This window comes from Orcinus orca, chromosome X (assembly GCF_937001465.1).
Source record: "Orcinus orca chromosome X, mOrcOrc1.1, whole genome shotgun sequence".
In the NCBI taxonomy this organism is placed as follows: domain Eukaryota; kingdom Metazoa; phylum Chordata; class Mammalia; order Artiodactyla; family Delphinidae; genus Orcinus; species Orcinus orca.
Window position 1 is genome coordinate 56,292,344 of NC_064580.1, and position 19,828 is coordinate 56,312,171.

At 41.8% G+C, this 19,828-nt stretch overlaps 1 protein-coding gene and 1 long non-coding RNA gene across 3 annotated transcripts in view; one reads left to right on the top strand and one right to left on the bottom strand.

Moving 5' to 3' along the window:
* The window catches only part of VSIG4 (V-set and immunoglobulin domain containing 4), a 53,132-nt gene that overhangs the window by 11,142 nt on the left and 22,162 nt on the right, over positions 1 to 19,828 (bottom strand). The window contains exons 4-8 of one of the 2 annotated variants that reach the window (XM_004283545.3): positions 17,030 to 17,092; positions 16,417 to 16,494; positions 15,984 to 16,088; positions 13,734 to 13,755; positions 12,632 to 13,394 (exon numbers count right to left, since the gene is read on the bottom strand). In XM_004283545.3, the coding sequence (XP_004283593.2) occupies positions 13,157 to 13,394; positions 13,734 to 13,755; positions 15,984 to 16,088; positions 16,417 to 16,494; positions 17,030 to 17,092 (506 nt within the window). In that variant the 3' untranslated portion in view covers positions 12,632 to 13,156. Of the gene's footprint in view, positions 1 to 12,631; positions 13,395 to 13,733; positions 13,756 to 15,983; positions 16,089 to 16,416; positions 16,495 to 17,029; positions 17,093 to 19,828 lie in introns of those variants that run through there. The other variant, XM_049704619.1, reaches the window with a different exon arrangement.
* On the top strand, positions 6,991 to 11,708 carry LOC105748761 (uncharacterized). The gene is made up of 3 exons (XR_001120192.3): positions 6,991 to 7,124; positions 8,249 to 8,335; positions 10,039 to 11,708. It is a non-coding gene; the product is annotated as an uncharacterized LOC105748761 (long non-coding RNA).

The window sequence follows — 19,828 nt, forward strand, 5'->3', positions numbered from 1 at the left end:
TAGGGAGTGGCTGGACTGCATGGTTTTAGGACACCAAAGGAGATGGTGAGTCCTTGAGTAGCCCCTCTCATGTCTTCTTAGGTACACAGCTAATAAAAGTCCAAATATCAACTCTGTCACTTACTAAATATGTAACTTTGAGGGGAATTGCCTTTTTTTTGAGCTTCAGTGTCTTTATTTTGTGAGCTGGGAATAATTCTAATTCTACAGGTTTGTTGAGAGGACTAAGTGATATAATAGATGTGAGAGTATGTGGTACGTAATAAACACTCAACAAAACTTTTTTTCCTTCCATTTCCCCCCTCTCATTCTGCCTAGAACTGAGAATAGAGGAGCAGTGCCTCTTCTTCTGTGAATATTTAGTTTTTTTTTTTTTTTTTTGCTTCTTACCATGTAATGTCTGGCCTTGAGAGTTCTCAGTTATACCACTTTCCTGAAATCCCATGAGGTACCTATTTATTAGCTCAGTTTTGAGATGGGTAAATGGATAGTCAGAAATATTAGTAATTTACCCAAGGCCCCACAGCTGGAAAGTGGCAAACTGAAATTCAAGTCCAGGTCTTTGAACTTCAAGCTCAATGTTCTTGTCACTATAGCACAAGGCCTTGGGTGACAATCTGCAATGCCTGCCACCAATCAAGCGCCCACTTTTAACATCTTTGATATTTTTATTTCCCACTTAATCAAACTGTAACACTCTTTATGAGTAAGAGACATTAGACCCTCTACAGCATAGCATCTGCTTTGGGATTAGAAAAGTTCAGGTTATACATTGGAGATTCTGAACTACCTATTGCCATACACATTGTGATGGTTGACACTCTTTAGATGAGACAGTGGAAGCTAACATATGCAAATAAGGGACAGGAGCATTAAGGAAAGCTGTCTGTGGTGACTAACCCTAGAGAGAAGTATGTAAAAATTGACTACCTCCTAAATCAGTGCTAAACTAAGTTCTGGCACCCTAGTTCTAGAAGATGTTTAGCTGTGATGTAAGCACAAAGGCTTGGCCTAAATTCTCTTTTTGTCCCCACAAATGCACCATTCTTGCCCTTTGTTTAGTCAGAGGAAACTCTAAGAAGATGAAAATGGTCTGTGTGTCAAGTCAGTGAAACCAGGGGCACCCATCCCAGTCTGAATTAGAGACTATATATTTTAAAGAAATGCTGTTTTGTTCCTTCCAAATATATGTAATGGACTATCACAAGTTTTTCCTCCTTCCTTCCTTCCCTGTCCACAATTGTTGCCTAGGGGTTTTTACCTTTAGGTGGGCCATTGTGGAAAATAGATGAGTGGTTGGCTAGTTATTTCTTCTGTTATTTCTGTCATAGATGGAAGTTTCTGAAGGACTCTGATTGGGAGTAAGGTATAAGAAGTGAGGAGCACAATCAGTTTACTTTTCTAAGTCTTTAAACTCTCTGGAATTCCTATCTTATCTTATCTACCTTTTTTTTTTTTTTTGGATCACACCGCATGGCTTGCAGGATCTTAGTTCCCTGACCAGGGATGGAACCTGCGCCCTCAGCAGTGAAAGCGTGGAGTCCTAAGCACTGGACCACCAGGGAATTCCCATTAATTAGTTTATTTTTTTCTTTCCAAGAAGCTAAGCAAGGGTCAGCTCAGCTAAACCCCTCTAATAGTCATAAATTGGAAATTAATTGAGTTTTTTCTGAATAAGACTGCCCTTGTAGACTGAGATGATAACTGACTTGAATTTGCTACTTCTTAACCAGAGCCATATTATATATTTTTGTAGATTGCTTCAAAATTCCTACCTTTCATAAATTGTTGCATAGCATTTGGGCAAGTGACATGACCTCCCTGAACCTCAGCTCCTCTTATGTCATATGGGGATAATTTTAGTATCTCCCTTATAAGGTTGTTATGAGGATATTACTAAACTAATACATGCAAAGGGCTTGAGACAGTGCCTGACACTTACTAAATTCTCTTGGTAGGTCCAAGGTCTTTGCCTGGTTTCTCCCAGAACACATTTTGTGAGTTGGATAGGCTTTGGGGTGGCTATTGTTCTAGTGCATCTATAGATATTCAAAAATATACTTAAGCTTATATTTACCCTGTTACATCAGTTGTCCCTCCATTCACACAAGCTCACCATGTTCTTTCCTACCTCTGCACTTTTACTTGTGTTCTTCTTTTTGTCTGGAATGCTCTTCTCTGACTATTGATCTTACTATCTTTCAAGGCTCTTTTTAAATGCTGCCTCTTCTGTGAAGTCTCTAGTCTACCCAGTTGGAATTAACTTTTTGTTCCATGGCCTAAACTCCAGAATTCCTTGTCTTGAAGATGGAAGAGTATTGCACCACTTGTACATTCTCTTGTTTCTCATGTCACATTGGATAAGTTTCAAACCCTCAACATAGTATACAAGGGCTTCCTCAGTTTGGCCTCCTGTTACGTCTCCCACTTTGCTTTGAGCTATTCTTTCCTTTGCTTGCTCTATTCCAGACCACATCAGCCTCCTTATCTTCTTGGAATATGCCACATATTTTCCCATCTCAGAGCTTTTACACATGCTGTTTCTTCTGCTTGGAATGGGTTTTCAGCAATTATTCACTTGGCTCACCTGGTCATTTGTTCTTATTCTTCAGTCGCACTTCAAAGGTCACTTCCTTTGAGAGGTTTTCTTGACCTATCCAAGCCTTGTGGATTAGGTTCCCTGTGTTCTCCTAGCTTTCTGTGATTCCTCCTTTCTTTTCATATTTACCTGTAATTATTTGTTCAATAGCTATTTTCCACCACACTGCAAGTGCCAAGAAGGTAGGCATCTTATGTGTCTTGCTCTCCTCTGTATCCCAAGTGCCTCGCACCATGCTTGATACTTAGAAAACTCTCAATATATATTTGTTGAGTGAATGAATCTAGTCCAGCCTCATTGTAGATATGGCCCATAGAGGGAGAGGGTTTTACTCAAGGTCACACAGATAATCAGTGGCAGAGAATAGACTGTAGTCTGGGTCTCCTGACTTCAGGTGCACTGCTCTTTTCCATACATTCACCTCCACTATAGTATTTGTTCTTTGTACATGCTTATGTATTAATTTGGATCCTGGACTAGGCTGTAAATTCCTTGAGGGCAGGGACTACATTTTATACTTTTGTTGTCCCACATGGTAACTACTAGCTATGTGTGGCGATTGAACACTGGAAACATAGGTAGTCCATATTGTGGTGTACTGTAAATTTAAAACACACACCACATTTTAAAGAGTGTAAAATACCTCATTAAAACATTTTTACATTGTTTACTGGTTAAGATAACATCTTGGATGCATTGGGTTAAATAAAATATACTATCAAATTACTTTCACCTATTTATATTTCAAATTTTTAATGTCGCTATTAGAAAATTTGTGGCTCACATTGTATTTCTGTTAGATGTATAATACTGCTCTGCTGTGTATTTATTTTTCCCCTTGGTGCCAACCATAGAGCTTTGCAGCCAGTAAGTGCTCAACACACCCTTGTTGAATAAAGTTGACCTATAGTTGGTAGGTTAATTGCTGCCACATTTCTTGTCATTGTCACTGGGTTTGTGGGGAACCTCACAGTGAAACATCTATCCCCAAGCCCATGAGTACATGAAGTTCTTCAGTCTTGGCCTGGAGGTGCCCTGTACATTGCATCAGTCTTTGTATTTCCTTTCAGAGGAAGCCCCAGTGCAATCATACACATAGCAATCAACAGGGATGAGGTGGAGTGTGTGGACACTGGCTTCTTGCACAGGAAGTGGCCTCAGCTTTGCAGTTGTCCCTGGGGCATTTTCTTGACAGGCTTCCTATAGGAAGTGAGGGTAGGTGAGCACGAAGTTGAACTCAATGTTGAGAGGGGCTTCTCAGTTCCTTCATGAAGGTGAGGTAAGCTAAGGAATGTGAGGATCTTGGGCTCTTTCATTTGCTTATGCACTGATGCATTCACTTATTCACCTCACAGTTCTGGGGTAACTATTTCATCCTTGGACCTGTGAAGAAAGGTAGGGATCAGACACAGCCCTATTTTTGGCAGTTCTTGGTCTTTTTGGAGAGACAGACACATAAATGCAGTGTGGAGAGGTTTTTGAGACTAGAGGCAGGCAAAGCCAGGAGCCATTAATTTTGTCAGGAAAGGGGTGGTCAGAGAAAGCTTTCTAGAGACAGTGAGCATCATTATTTTATTTCCCCATCTTTTAGAATCTAGCTAAAATCCTACTTTTCTATGAACATTTCTAATCACCACCACTTCCTCACTCTCTGCCCTGGAAGAATTATGTCTTTCTTACCCACTCTTCTGATTTCACTTTGTACCTTCATCAAATCACTTGTCTCACACTGTAGAGATATATATTTCCTTGGGTACATGCCTGAATCCCTCTCCCCTCTAGCCTGACAATCCCTCAGTATGATGTAGTGACTGATGCTCAGACAGGCTGTGCATGATTTTTCAAGGGTGTATAGTTAATGTTACAGAGGTTGGTCTATAACCCAGGGTCTATAACACAGGATCCAAGACACAGGGACTCAGACTCAAAATTCAGTGTTTATTTTCATTCCAGCACTGAGTGAATAAATGCATGTATCTACAGTGTGGGACTCCCGCACTGTCTGCCTGCTCCCCCTATCCAACTCTCTTCTCCCTCATCCCGCCTCGTAAGCATGGTCAAGCCAAAGAGCATCTAAAATGGAAGAACTCTATGTCTTTTGGTTGGACAACAGACCTAAAGGAAAAGTCCTGTTTGTGCTGTTGCTGCAAATTGGCCCTTCCAAGCATGCTTTGTGTTTGTGAGGTAAAGAGGAGCTCTGAGGAGCCCCATGCCATTTTCTCTAATTCAGACCTTTTGCATAGTAGGTATGATTTGTAGATCCTCCTGGCTCCTAATGCTTTTTTAATTCGGGTATAGTTGTTTTACAGTGTTGTGTTAGTTTCTACTGTACAGCGAAGTGAAGTAGAGTTCCCTGTGCTATAAAGCAGGTTCTTATTAGTTATCTATTTTATACATATTAGTGTATATATGTCAATCCCACCCTAATGTTTTTTTTTCATGGATCTACTATGAAGCTCAAGTTGGCCATCATTAATTACTACTTTAATTGAAGGCATTGTTTCCAGAGGGCCCCTGTTAAAAAGCTAGGAGAGTACCTTAACTGATAAGAGGAAAAAAACCTGAGTGGGTAGCTGAACTTAATCTCTAGGATATGAGTAGGGAGGAAGGGTCCCTCCCTAGAAAAGTGCCCACAGGACAACCCTGACTCCACCACAAGCTTTAGTCAGAAACCAAAATAAAAAGGAATTGAATCTTTCTAGAAGCCAGATCTGGGGAAACTGGTTTCAAGGACTAAGCCAATAAATTATTCTGGTAGAAGGAAGTTTTCTGCAGAGTAGTGTGAGTGTAAGTGAATTCCTATCCCAGGTAGTCCCCTAGAGCCTCTAGGCTCTGCATACACAGGAAAGACCATAGTGAGAGAGGGGCAGGTATGGAAGGGGTTATAAAGGAACCAGGGAATGTTTGAGTTGGAGAGGCCACCAAGATCATCTAGTTCAGCCTCTGTTGGTTAAATGGGAAACTAAGACTAAGGGAGGGAACAGAGCTGACAGATCTGGGAGTAGGACACCAAACTCCTGGCTTCCAGGATGTGGTCTTTTCTCTTGAACCCGAATTTATATGACTGTATGTAGCTTAGATAGATTATTCACGGAGGCTTGAGTACTGTCAAGGGTCCTATTTCTTCTATGTAGACTAAGGACTGAGACTTGGGCACTGCAATCATTGAAGGTGATCCTGTAAGTATACCCTGAAAGCATTGCAAGAACTGCCTCTCCCGTCTGCCATATCATCAGGATTTATGATGTAGAGCACTGCATAATGGGAATCCAAAGTCTTCCTGGCTGTGAATGGGGACTGCCCAAGGATTGCAAGCATAAGGCTCTAGGAAGTCATTCACTTTCTTCTCATAACTGTCATGTCCCTCATGAAGCCTAAAGGTCACAGTTGAACTTAAGTGTCTGGCACTATCTTTTCCTTCTCAAGGTCAACCACTTTCTTCATAACCAACATAGGAGAGTAGAAAAAGCCTAACATTTTAAGTCAGAAAGACCTGAGTACAAATTCTGCCTTCTCCATTATTTCCTAGTTTTGTGTCCTTAGACAAGCCACTTTACTTCCATGTGTCTCAGTTTCCTCACCTATAAATAGGAATAATGATAATACCATATTAGATGGTTGTTGATTAAATGAGATAACACATGTAAAACACATAATAAATACTTTCATAGATGTGAATTTTCTTTTTTCTGTCTGTGAGCTCCCTGGATGCCACAATGTGACCTGTGGGCAGAGCTGTGCTAGCAGGCCCAGCTTCATAGGCATGTGACCTGTAAATTTTCACAGGTCCTCATACTTAGAAAGACCCCAAACTTAGCTTAATGTTCTGCTGTTGCCATCTGGAATTTTTAATTTCTTTTTTACAAAGGGCCCTTCCTTTTCATTTTTCACTGGGCCCTGCTAATTATGTTTGTGTGCCAAGGGAGATAAAATGGGTGTTTCAGGACTAGGAGGCATTCTGACAGGGTGAGAGAACACATGATTTGGAGTTGACAGAAATGGATTCAAATTCTAGATATACCACTAATTTTCTTTTTGATATCAGGCATTTCCTTTTATCCCTCAGGGGGTCAGTTTCTCAATTTTGACAATGGGGATTTTTATTTGATAATGTCTCAGCTTTGACATTCCAGGACTCCTTCAGTAAATCTGGGGAAACCTCCCTGTCCATAGGTCGAGCCTAGGGCAGCCAGGGCTTTCTGCTCAGACTCTCTGCAGCTTGGGGAGTTAGTATCTGTTGGAGTTCAGCTGGCAGTGGGTGAGGACATGGCAGTGAGGACTGTTGCTTCAGTAGGAGACCCTTTCACAACGGCACTCTTTTGTCATTTTGCACCCAGATTTCCGTTGGCTAACCTCAGCCTTATCTTCCTCATTTCTGTTTCCTCTTGAAGACACCAAGGGCCCTTCAAAACATAGGACCTTCCTGCTCACAGCATAAAGCCCAGTTCCCTCTGGTCTCTGCAGTTTGACTCATCACCAGGGAACCTATGCCTCCTACAAGATGAAGGCACCACTCCAGTAACAGGTATAGTATCAACTTGTCCTCTCTGCTTGGATTCCCAAACTGGGGCAGTGTCCATGGCTACCAAATATGGCTTGGATCTGCTCATCCCATTCTCCTTGGACCCTTCTCAGGAATTCTGGATCAAGGGTGGGGGAGAAGAAGTGTCCCATTGGTACCCTTCTCTCCTGGAGCCTATAATGATGAGAAAGGAGGATGACATTTCCTCTCCAAACAGGCTGTTTAGGGGACAGCAAAATGGAAGTGGAATGTTCTCTGGAACCAGGATCAGGATATTTAAATAATGGTCCTGGTTTTGCCATTTACTCATTGTGTATCTTTGAACAAGTCCTTTCTCCATTCTAGGACTCATATTTTTGACCACTTCTGAAAAGAAGAGGAGGGGAAGGATTAGATGGACAGTGTCTAGAGACTCTTTTAGTTTTTATATCCCTTATTTTGATAGTTTTTAGCCCTCTGTTGAGAAAGGACTTGAGAGTGATGCTGAGTAAATATCTCTGGGTAGGGTTGAGCAGGGGGTTGAACTATGCCTGAAAAAAAGTCCATACTGCTCCCAGTATGAGGGGGCCCAACTGGGTCAGTTGCAGAGCAGGTCTTACTGCTTGGTGTGTTAGCCCTCCCAGGGTAGACAGGGAGCAAATGATATTTTATGTAGTATAACAGACCAAGAGAAAACTTTCAGAGACCCTCAGTATCACTCCACGTAGATATACATCTTTTCTTCCTATGGGTCTGGCCAACCTTCCTCAGCTGAACCTGCTTTCCTTATATACACTCTGTTGGAGAGGCATGGACTAAAACATCCAATGTGGAAATAAAACCAATATAGTTTCAGCTCAGCCACTGCCTCTTTCCATTAATACTGGGGCAAAATGGTCTATAAGGCTCTTAAACTTCATGTACTAAGAAAGAATCTTTAACCTCCTCATACCTGTCTTCCTTTTTGATGAAGTCAGAAAGGGCATTCAGGAGGCTGTGGACATCTTCAGTTTATCCAGGTCTTCACACAGAAGCTGGTAGCCAGTAAGGGTAATGATAGAAGAAAGGCATCAGTCCAGTTCTCTCTCTCCCACTACCCTGAACTCAAACTCTATTAATCAGCTTCCTTGATTGGCTTCCACTCACAGCTCCAGGGACTGAGCCAAGGTGCCTGTGAGCTCCTATATGAGAGGCTCTGGAAAGCTCACCAAACACTTTCCTGACAACTTTGCCAGGTAAGTCTTCTTGTCCCCATTTCCAGAGAAGACAACTGAAGCTCAAAGGGCAACTGAAGCCTAAAGGAAAACTTTCCCAAAGCCATGATTGGCTAATTAGTGCCCCAAGCAGCATTAGAATCCAAGTTTGTCTGATTCTTTCCACTATGCCATATCTGGTGACCAAGATTGTTGCTTTGGCTGAAAAAGCCACACTTCTGGGTGGCTTGGAATGGCTTGGGTAAGTAGAGAGGGAAATGAGGGGATGGAAAATATCATTTAGAGCTTTAGGTTTGAAGTCACTCTCAGATATCAAATTGGAGGAGCATGTCATCTGCTTACCAACATACATTTACCTGAAAGGGTTAAGTGTTTTTTTTTTCAATGCACTATGATTTTTTGCTGAAAGACAAGTCCCTCTGCCTTGTCTTAGCTGGGATAAGCCTTTCTGGCCTCATAGGGTAGTTTTATGTTCCTCGGAATGTTTGCCTCTTTTCATGCCAGTATATAATATAAGCCAGCTACTTTCTCACAGATCAACTACCACATCTGGAAAAGGGAGGAATTTAACACGGACTATCTGGAATTTTTAGCAACAGTATCTGGGTATTGCCAAGTGAATTCTCTCAGAAGTTCCAGGCCTGATCATGCTCCTGGCAGCTTCTTTATTTCTCTGATGGCTGTGGGTTGAATGATCCCAGTACCTCACTGCCAAGTCCACTGCCTATATTTTGCCTTCTGTTTTGATGTGTCTCCCTTTTCCCAGAGAGATATACAGAGCATGGAGGTAAAAGGACCAGTGAGGAAAACTGGAGGGCATAATAGGGTGACATAGGGCACAGCCCCAAACTGTGTACAACTTGTATGATCTTTAGCAACTCTCATCCTCAGTGTGAGCCTTCATTTCCTCATTTATAACATGAGTAGGTGAAACTAGATGAAGGTCCTTTTATAGCTGCTATTCTTGAGTCCTGATTTGTTAAGTGCATCATGTTAGGTAAGTCTGAGACCATAAGAAATTCCTGTTTCATTGTCCTGACCCTGTTAAGTCAGTGGTCAATGGCCCTTGCTTTCCTTGTGGTAGTTCAACCACCTTTTGTTTTTCCTTTGGAGCATTTGTTATGTATCAAATACTGACCTAAGGGCTTTACATACATTATTTCATGTCATTCTCACAATAACTTATTAGGTAAGTACTATACTTACGCCCATTTTGTGGATGTGGAAAACTAGAGCTCAAAGAGATGAAATGATTTATCCAAGATTTCTCAGCTACTCAGTGGAAGAGCCAGAATTCATGCCCATGCTTAAACTCAAAGCCTATGTCCATAGTCATAACACTGTGAGAACATAAACTGAGAGAGTTGGGAAGGTGGGACATGGACATTGACTCTGGGACCTGGTCCTTTCCTGAGGTCAGGGAGGCAGGACAATGACCAAATTGTACATTCTCTGCTGCATAGAGAATCTCATTGGAGCTCCGGATCCCTAGAAATGCCATAGCTATAGGACTCAGGCCTGAGGACCTCCCCAGCTGAGCACTGGGGTTTCACCTGCAGTATCAAGTGGGCTTTTCTTACATACCCTAAGGATGCCTCTTCTGGTTAGAAGCCTTATTGCCTATTTTGTTCACTTCCTTATTCCGGTGCTTCAGCTAGTCCCTATAGCCTCTGCAGTTTCCCTGGTGCTCAGGGTGTGACTCCTTTCTCTTTCTTTCCCTCCAGGGCCATATCTCCCAGGAAGATCTTGCCTCCCCACTGAAGCCCCTGGCCCAGCCTCCTGCAGTGCCACGCTCCGTGTATTTGACAAGCTGAGTTAGACACTCCATGTAGTAGAGTGTCAGTTTGTCAAATACCCCAAGTGCGGCATATGCCTAGCAGCTCCAGGCCAGGACAGTTGAAATACATCTGATAGACTGACAGCTGGATGCAAGAACACACACCAAATACCAACTAAGCTCTCAGAAGTTATTTTCGGTGACTTTGAGGGAATTAAAGCATTGTACCTGAGGGTGTTGGGGGGCGGGGAAATGAAGCAGCTCTGCTTATACACAGTGGGAGCCCTAGGTGGATACAATAGTCTTGAAAAGGCATATGGGCCCCAGGGATGGCAGTACTCCTTTATTCATTACTTTCTTCCTTCACATTCCCCTCCCAGAGTCCCCTAAAAAGGACATCTGAATTCTCACACAAGCATCATCACAGGGCTTAGACACCCAATTTCTGGACACTTAACCTTGGCTTCTAAACACACTTTGACCTTACCTATCTCTCTCCTTTTCTTCATGCTTTTTCTCCTCCTGGGAACACCTTCTTCATTTCTCTCTTCTTATCCAATTCTTTCCCATACTTCTTGGCCAAGCCAAAGTCCAGTCTCTCCAAGGACTTTTGAAAGTCAACCTATACTCTTTCCTTCTTCATTCTCAAAGCACTCCTTGCCTGGATGCTTGTATGTACCCTTTTATCTCCTACTGCCAAATGGTACACCTTGAATTGTTAGTGGACTTTTGCAGGGGATATTTTTGAATTCCCCACTAGATTGTGAGCTCCTAGAGAACAATACTCTTTCCTTAATTGCTGTCTCCCCATTCCATCCCTACTCCAGCCCCAGAACAGTACTCAGGTAACAGAAAATACTTAATAACTGTTTATTGGTTGATAGACTTTCCACTAGTCTATTAGTTTTGGGCCTTTGGGCCAAATGCTACCCAGGAATTTTGTAAGAAAACAATTAAACTTTGGTCGCTGCAGTGCTATAGTGTGTGTGAGGCAATTGCCAACATGGAGGGTTTTTCTTCCTGAGAAATAGGGTCAAGAGTCAGAGAAGGAAGGCAAAAATGTAGACTCAGAGGGCAAGTAAGTTTTGGAATTACTTGGTAACAAAAAGTTATACAGATGCTTTATTGCAGGATTTTTCAGAGACTTTAATATTGTAATGTTCCATTGGAAATCTCCAAGAGAGGGCCATAGAATGAAGCAGTTCCCATGCTTATCTGATCATGGAAATGTTTTTCTGTGGGCCATTTCCTGGATCGAGTGTTCCATGGAACAAAATTTGAGAAATTGCCTTAGAGGAACTTCATATCTTTCCTCTCTTCTGGAGATCTTGTCTTTTTACTCTTCTACTTTTCTCCACCCAGCTACCTGCCTAAGACAGGTCCTGTTTCATTATACCATTTTTGTTTAGCCTATCCTGCATATTTGGGCTAGCCTTATACTTAGGACTTTCTCACTGGCTTGTCTTGCATGAAAAAGATTATCAGGTTTTAGGCAGAGATGATCTCTAGAAGTTTCCTGCTGCAATAAATATGTGCTCCTAGGTCTGTAATTTTATCTTGTTTTATCTTGTTATCTTGTGGCATTTAATAAACTTGCAGTATCAGTGTCAACCTGCATCATAGAAAGAGTTTAGAAGTTTACTTTCATTTTTTCCTACTCTGGAACAATTTATGTAGCAACAACAAAAGGCTTATGGGTCCCAGGGATGGATGTACTCCTTGATTCATTACTTTCGTTCCTTCCTGTAAAGCGAAGGACTCTTTGTTCACTTTTATGTATGATTTTGACTTCTGTAATCAATTCATAGGGGAGCAGCTGCTGGTTAAACCTGAGCTGACCTTGGAATTGCATTGTAACCAAAAGTGGCACATGTCAGCTTCCATAAAGGGTGAAGAAGTTGATTTGACATGCATTACCTGAGGGAAAGGAAACAGTGTTGAACTGACCCAGAACAGTTCCTCTCTGAGGACACTGATTTAAAGGTGTATTGTGTGTGCACATATACAGACAGATAAACACACACACACACACATGCACACACACACACTCACACTCCTAGTGCTTATTCCTGTTTGAGAAGAGAGACTTCCCTGCTCTGACCTCTACCCCACAGTGTAAGAAGGGGCCAAGAGATAAAGACGATCTAGGAAGAGTACAACTACTCCAAAGATTTTAGGATTCTAGGAGGTGGAAATCCTTGAGGGTGATGCATTCATACTTTGGAGAAAGGGGGATCTCTTTATCTCTGCACCCACAGTCCGCTTTTTTAGGTTTCCAATTGACCTGGGAAGAGTCACCCAGGTGGAGCTGGCAGGATGATTAAAAAGGGAATAGAAGGCAGTTGAGTACTGTTTTACCAAATGTTCATTGTGTTCCAGTGAGCTCACTGCTGAAATGAGGTAAGGGTAGCATAGGTGGGAAGAAGGAAAAAACAAAAAAGCAAAGGTGCTATCCATACTCCCAGGGCCCCAACCATCTCAACTAGTCTCACTTTAATCACTCTTGGTAGGTCCTTGAGAGAGGACCAATATGACCAAAGTTGCTGTTATGTTTAGATATTTATTGAGCATCAGAAGAATACCAGAGCACTAGACTCACAGTACAGGAGCAGAACTGAACCCTGGCCTCTTACATGACAATCTCAATTAAAAGCTATCTGGCACTAGAGAAAAGGAAGTGATCCTGAACCTAACTGGTTCCCTGAGCTGCCAGAGCTGAGCCTCCCTCTGGTCATTCAGTGGTAAGAGGCCAAAGTTGACTGGTGTCTGGATGCATGATGACCAAGTCCTAGTGCTATAGGCACTTCCCTCTGGTGTTTGGAGTGAAGCAATGGAAACTCCAGGCAGGGACACTAGAAGGGCCTAAGGCATGATCCAGCAGCAGGCTTGCTTGAGGTGCATATGGTAACTTCTTAGGCAAAGCCATTCACTCTTAGCAACCCCAGTGTTGGCAAGGAAGACACTTTGGACTATCCAGGAATAAAGATAGCAGGGAAAGGGGCCATGCAGAATGCCAGGGATGAATAGGCAATTATGTCAACAGACTTTGGCCCAGTAGGACATTTTTAGCAGCTGCTCTTGCCCTTGGTGACCAGAAGCTCATAATCTGGGGGAACCGTGTGCAGCAGGCGAGCATAGTCACCATTGATCTGGGCGATGATCTGGTACTCCTGGCCCAGGCAAGGTTCATCAGAGTAGTCGTTGTCCAGTGTCTGGGAAGCTGGCTCTTCACTGGAGCAGCCACTTGTGAAGATGGCCACCCTCATGGTTTCACCAGAGTCACTGGCCTCCCCGGCATGCACCCTGTGTTCCAAGAGCCCACCATCCATGAGAAGAAACTTGAATCTGGTACCCTGGTTTCCCACTTTTCTGCCCCAATTCTTGCCAACTGACCCTCAGGCACTTGCCACCCAGGGATTCTGGGAATGGAGGGCTAGAGGACCTGAATTATTTTGTGTGTTCAATAGGCCAGGACAGTACCACAGAAGATGCTTCAGAGAGGGAAGAAAGTTGTGCCCTGACCCTGAAGGCCTCTGGGCTTAAGATTGGGCCTGTGCCAAACCCCCTTTCCTCTATGCCAGTGACGAACAAAATCGAGGGCAAGGAATGGGTCAGAAGATAAAAGAAGAGAGGTTATCTTACCTGACCACTTCACAGACATGCTCTGGAAAAAAAGGAAGAATCAAGTCAGAAGTCTCCATGGGGAGTGAGTAAGAGCCAAGCATGAGTACTTGTCAAAAGGTAAGGGAAGGGGAGACAGAAAGGGGGATCTCAATATGTCTCAGCCTTCCAACAAATAGGAGCTGTTGGGAAGGTGAGTTGAAATACAGGGATGCAGATTTATCAGGGAAATGAAAAGGAAGCACACTTTATCACTGTCATCTTTGACTGACTCTGGACATTGGGCTGGAGCATTTGCTTGGTATGGTGGGGGGAGGGACACTGGAACTGGATCCACTCTCCACCCAGGAATCTTGCCAAAGATCCCCAGGCAGTCCTTGTGAGAAACTTGGCAGCCATCCAGAGCCCAGGTAAAAGGATCTGAATTAGTCTGATGTCTGGGACTTTGGTTTGAGCCATTCCCAAATTCACTTATCCCCACCCTGCACCCAGGAAAGATCTTGGAATAAGTCACCATTGCCCCCTAGTGTCAGTGGAGGAGAAGTATCTACATTCCATGCAGGCTTAAAGGCTCTAGCCTAGTACAAAGATAGATATCTCTTGGTACTGCCCTCTAGGAGCTTGTAATCTTTCGGAGATGCAACAGGGAATGCATACATTAAACCACAACAAAGCCAACACGGCATGCTGCAGCAATTTTGCTTTGTGATAGAGCCCTGTATTTCCATGTCTTACCTCCCCAGTTGGCCTGGCAGCTCCTATATTGTAGGGTCTTTTTCATTTTTATATGCCTAATGCATGGTACATAGTAGGCACTCAATAACTACATGTTAAATTGGATTGATGCCCTAAGGCTGTCTCCCTTATAGAGAGGTAGAAAGCAGGAATTCTGGGAAGGCAATCCAGGAAGGAAAAATTATAAAGGCATGAGGTGTGTGGCCAATTTGCCTGCTTGACTCCAGTGTCTGGAAATGAAAATAAGTATAAAGGCATGGTGGGGATTGACAAGATAGGCCAGAGCCACATTATAGAGGGCTTTGAATAGAATGCTACATTTTGACCTCTACCCCCTGAGTCATGAGGAACCCTGGACTGTTTTTGAAAGGAAAATAATCATATGATTACAGTTTATATCCAGTCTCATTGAGACTATAATGAATGTTTTCCTTTTAGTACTCCTGGGATTTGTGACCACTTGAGATATCTCCACATCCAAGTTTAGCCTCATGGGTCGTAGCCATGGCAGTTGGCCAAGACCAGAGCTTACACTTGAGACCCAGGAAAAGGAAACACTCAAGGCTCCCTTCTCCTTTTTGGTTGGAGAGACCCATGGTAGAAACCAGACTATTTGGGAGTAAGAGCTACTACAAACGAAGAGACACACAAATGCTAGTTAAAATAGCTAGTGCAACAGGAACTGAAGTGCAGTTAGGTTTTACTTATAAATCAACATTCAAATTCTTTTTCCTCCTCTGCTGGCAAATAGATGTTAAATGACCCTGACAACTACACTGTAATCATGTCACTCCTCGGCTTAAATATTTTTTAGTAATTTTTAATGCAAGGCTTAGAGAAGAAAGTCCAGATTCCTTAACCTGTCATTCAAGACCTTCTATAATCAGGAATAAGCTTTCCTTTTCCCCTGTATTTCTCTATTGCTTGGTTACATGAATTTTCTTTATTGATGACCCCACTCACATTCATATTTCACCATTTTACCCATTTATTCTTGTAGTTTCTCCTTCCTAGACTATTGCTCCCTTTCAAATGGTTTTCATCCTCCAAGGAATGGTCTAAGCCCCACCTCCTTCTGAAATCCCTTGCTAATTACTCTAGCCCTACCTGACTCCCCTGTCCTCTGGATACCTTTAGCACTGATTGTCTTCTCCAGGCTTTGAGTCCATAGCCTTTATAGCTATGTATTGTTATTGATAAACTCCACGCTTCTACCTTGATTCCATTAATCAAATTGTAAGCAACTTGAGGTCAAGGACTGTGACTTCTCCTTCTCTTGCATCCTCATTAGAAAACTCATTACATAGATACTGTACTCAGTTGGGTACCAAAGATTTGTGAATTAACTTTCATAAGTTGTATTGTCATTGTTGCCTTGCAGGTCTGTCTCCATGGACCCCCTACCCTCACTTTCAAACTAGGCTAGGAGCCCTTTGAAGTGCCTAACATAGTGCTTGATACTGAGTTTATGCTCAACTATACTGCTGAATGAATGAATAAATGAGCAAGAGCCACCCAATCGTACTTATCACTCACCCTGTTGGGATGTCTTCCGGCAGACCATGATATAAGTCATTGTGGTGACCACAATACAGCAGAAGGAGATGATGAGAATTATGGCAAAGATAGGCAGACCATTTCCTAGGAGGTAAAACAAGACCAAGTGGTATCTGGTTGAAAATGAATCTAGCAACTCCAAGGATCAGTCCAGACCAGCTCACACTTCTTTCTTTTCCATCTTCTCCTAAATTTCTTAGCTAGCCAGAGAGACAAACAAAACCCTAGGCCCATGAGAAAGACTTGAGAGAAGCTAGAGACTCCACGTATAAACAAGTTATTTCAGACCCACTGGTTGATGGCTGATTGGCCTGGGCATTTGAATGACATAGAACATTGTATATAGTGGAAAATTTCAGTTACAAAGTTCACAGCCAAAAGGGAAAGCTAGAAGTCTTAACATTGCCCTTACCTGGCCCAGCACTTGTCTTTCCAACGTAGCCATCCACTTCAGTGATCCAGCCCTGGGATGAGTTCACTGTGGATGTTGCTATGATAACAAGTGTGTTAGGGTTAGAGGTCTCTCTTCCAGCAAGTAACTGTGAGGTGGAGGGTGGCTGCAAAGTCTGAAGTCCTTCTGTGGGTATCTGTGCTAAGCTTTCTGCAATTCCTGGCCATGTCACTGACCACTATTACCATAAAGTGAGGTATCTTAGTTTTTCACTGTTTATGATGGGAAGAACGCCAATAGAGGGGAGACAATATACCTAAAGTCCTATAGCAAGTCAGACTAGGAGCAAAGCAGAAGTCACAGTTTTTTCTTTTTTCACTTTTCCCATGGGATTATTCAAATTCTCTCCTTCCTTTTGCCTTAAACATTTTCACGAAGAAGAATATATATATTCATGATTCCACTTCATCATGACCCTTAAATCTTTCTTATTTCCATTTCTTTACTACTAATTTCTTTCCGGAGAACACAATGACCTCTTATTACCCATCTAATGGCATTGGGCCTCCTCTCTTGGCTTCTATGAAGCCATTTCAGACCTTTCCTACTCCCACAGAACCCTAGTAAAACTCACCTTCGAAGGGGGATTGCATGGTTGGAGGTGCCTTAGTCTTGGTCTCGAGTGGCTTTGAGGAATCTGCAAGGAAAAGGGAGTCCATTCAAGGGCCCTGGCACCTTTGAGTGAACAGTTGAATGCCTTAGGGAAAATGGGAAGTAAGTTAGGGCCAGTCAGGTCCTTAATTAATCTGGATGGGAAAACATTTTGTTTTAACTAACTTCTGATTGAAATTTAGCTATTCATTCTCTTGAGAGGGTCTTAGAAGGATTACAAAGAAGGTGGGTGTGGTGATGTCAGTAAAAATGGTAGAGTAATGACCTCCAAATATTCACTTCTTCACAAAAGCAATGAAATAACTGAAAAAAATTCATAACTTTTTTCTTTCAGATTTGGGGAAATTAGCCAAAGATTTGCATCAACCCAAGTAGCATTTATGGAAGAAAAACACCCCAGTCATGTTAAGAACAGGGAGCTCTGTGGCATTTTAACTTACCCCAACCCTATCACCCTGCCCCAGGCCAGTAGTAGCCTTGAAAATAAACCCCATTCTAGGTGCTGGAGTGGACAGAGCAGATTTAATTCCCAAACAATTGTCATTATTTGACCTGTGTGGTGGTTCCCTGAAAGACCTGACTCAAAAGCCTTATATTTATTGGTCACCCAGTGCTAAAACTGTCCCCAGGGAAGGGATGTATTTATCACACAGCTGCCTGAGGCAAGAGATAATAGTTGAGGTAAACAAGAAACTAGCCAGAAAACTTAAAAGAAAAAAAAGTAATTAGATGTTCATAGAGACTTTGAAAATCTCTGACACATTCCTGGTAATCTAGAAGACCACAGACATGCCTAGGGTTTTGTGCATGCTCAGGAAAGACATGAGAACATCATAAGTTCTTTCCTCTGGCTAGCCTTGAGGCTCTGCATTAGCAGGAAGTGAAGGCTACAGCACAGTTATAAACTTCCTGGGTAAGTGTTGAAGACATAGTTCAAAAGGCAACAGAGCCCTGGGAGTTTTAGTGGTTCTAAGTATTTAAGGAGATATCTACCCAATCAGTAGCTGACCACTAAGCTACCAAGCAGAGACTTCAGTGGCAATCCATGACAAAGAATACAAGAGACTACTTAAAATTATCTTAGAAAAGTTACTGAACAAACAAACAGCAACTAGTACAATAAGCAGTGCCAAAAACAAGCCCTGGAGAGAGAAAGGGAGAGTCAGATTTCTAGATTTGCCATATTATATTATTTAAAAAGTCAAATTTTCAACAAAAATATAAGATATACAAAGAAACTAGAAAGTAGAGCCCATAAACATATAAAAAAGCAATGAATACAAACCATCCCTGAGGAAGCAGAGATACTGGACTTACTAGACAAAGATTTTAAATCAACTAAATTTGTTAAAAAAGAAATAAACCAAAGGAAAAATTGTGCAAAAATCTAAAAGAATGAGGACAATTCAAGCCAAATAACGAATATCAATAAAGAGACAGAATTTATAAAACAGGAACCAACTAGAAATACTAGAGTTGAAAAGTACAATAACTGAAAGGATAAAAATCAATAAAGAGAAGAAAAATTCACTAACGGAGATTAAAGCAGGCAGAAGAAGAATCAGTAAACTTGATAACAATTGAAATTAACCAATTAGAGAAACAGAAAGGAAAGTGAATGAAGAAAAATGAGTAGCACCTCAGAGGTCTGTGGGACACCTTCAAGTGTACCAACATACACATAATGGGAGTTGTAGAAACAGAGGATAGAAAAGGGTAGACAAAATATTTTAAGATATAATGTCAAAAAACTTTCCAATTTGATGGAAAACAATCTGCAAGTACAAGAAGCTCAATGAACTCCAAGTAGGGAAATATTTTTTAAATTCACACCTAGATACATACTCAAAAGCCAAAGCCAAAGAGAGAATTTTGAAAGCAGCAAGAAAGAAGCAACTCATCATGTACAAGAGATTCTCAGTAAGACTAATGGCTAAGACCATAAAATTCCTAGAAGAAAACATAAGCAGAATACTCTTTGACATAAATAATAGCAGTATTATTTTAGATCTGTCTCCTAAAGAAAAGAAAGCAAAAATAAACAAATGGGAACTAATTAAACTTAAAGGCTTTTGCACAGCTAAGGAATCCATCAACAAAACAAAAAGACTGCCTACTGAATGGGAGAAAATATATGCATAATATGAATGATAAAGTGTTAATGCCAAAAATACATAGATAGCTCATGTAACTCAATATCAAAAAATAAAAACAAAAAACCCATTGGCTTAGTTTTGTTTTTATTTCCTTTTCTCTAGGAGGTGGGTCAAAAAGGATTTTGCTGTGATTTTTGTCACAGAGTGTTCTGCCTATGTTTTCCTCTAAGAGTTTGATGGTGTCTGTCCTTACATTTAGGTCTTTAATCCGTTTTGAGTTAATTTTTTTGTATGGTGTTAGGAAGTGTTCTAATTTCAGTCTTTTACATGTAGCTGTCCAGTTTTACCAGCACCACTTATTGAAGAGGCTGTCTTTTCTCTACTGCATATTCTTGCCTCCTTTATCAAAGATAAGGTGACCATATGTGTGTGGGTTTATCTCTGGGCTTTCTTTCCTGTTACATTGATCTATATTTCTGTTTCTGAGCCAGTACCATACTGTCTTGATTACTGTAGCTTTGTATTATAGTCTGAATTCCGGGAGCCTGATTCCTCCAGACCTGTTTCTCTTTCCCAAGATTGCTTTGGCTATTCAGCGTCTTGTGTGTTTCCATGCAAGTTGTGAAGTTTTTTGTTCTAGTTCTGTGAAAAATGCCATTGGTAAT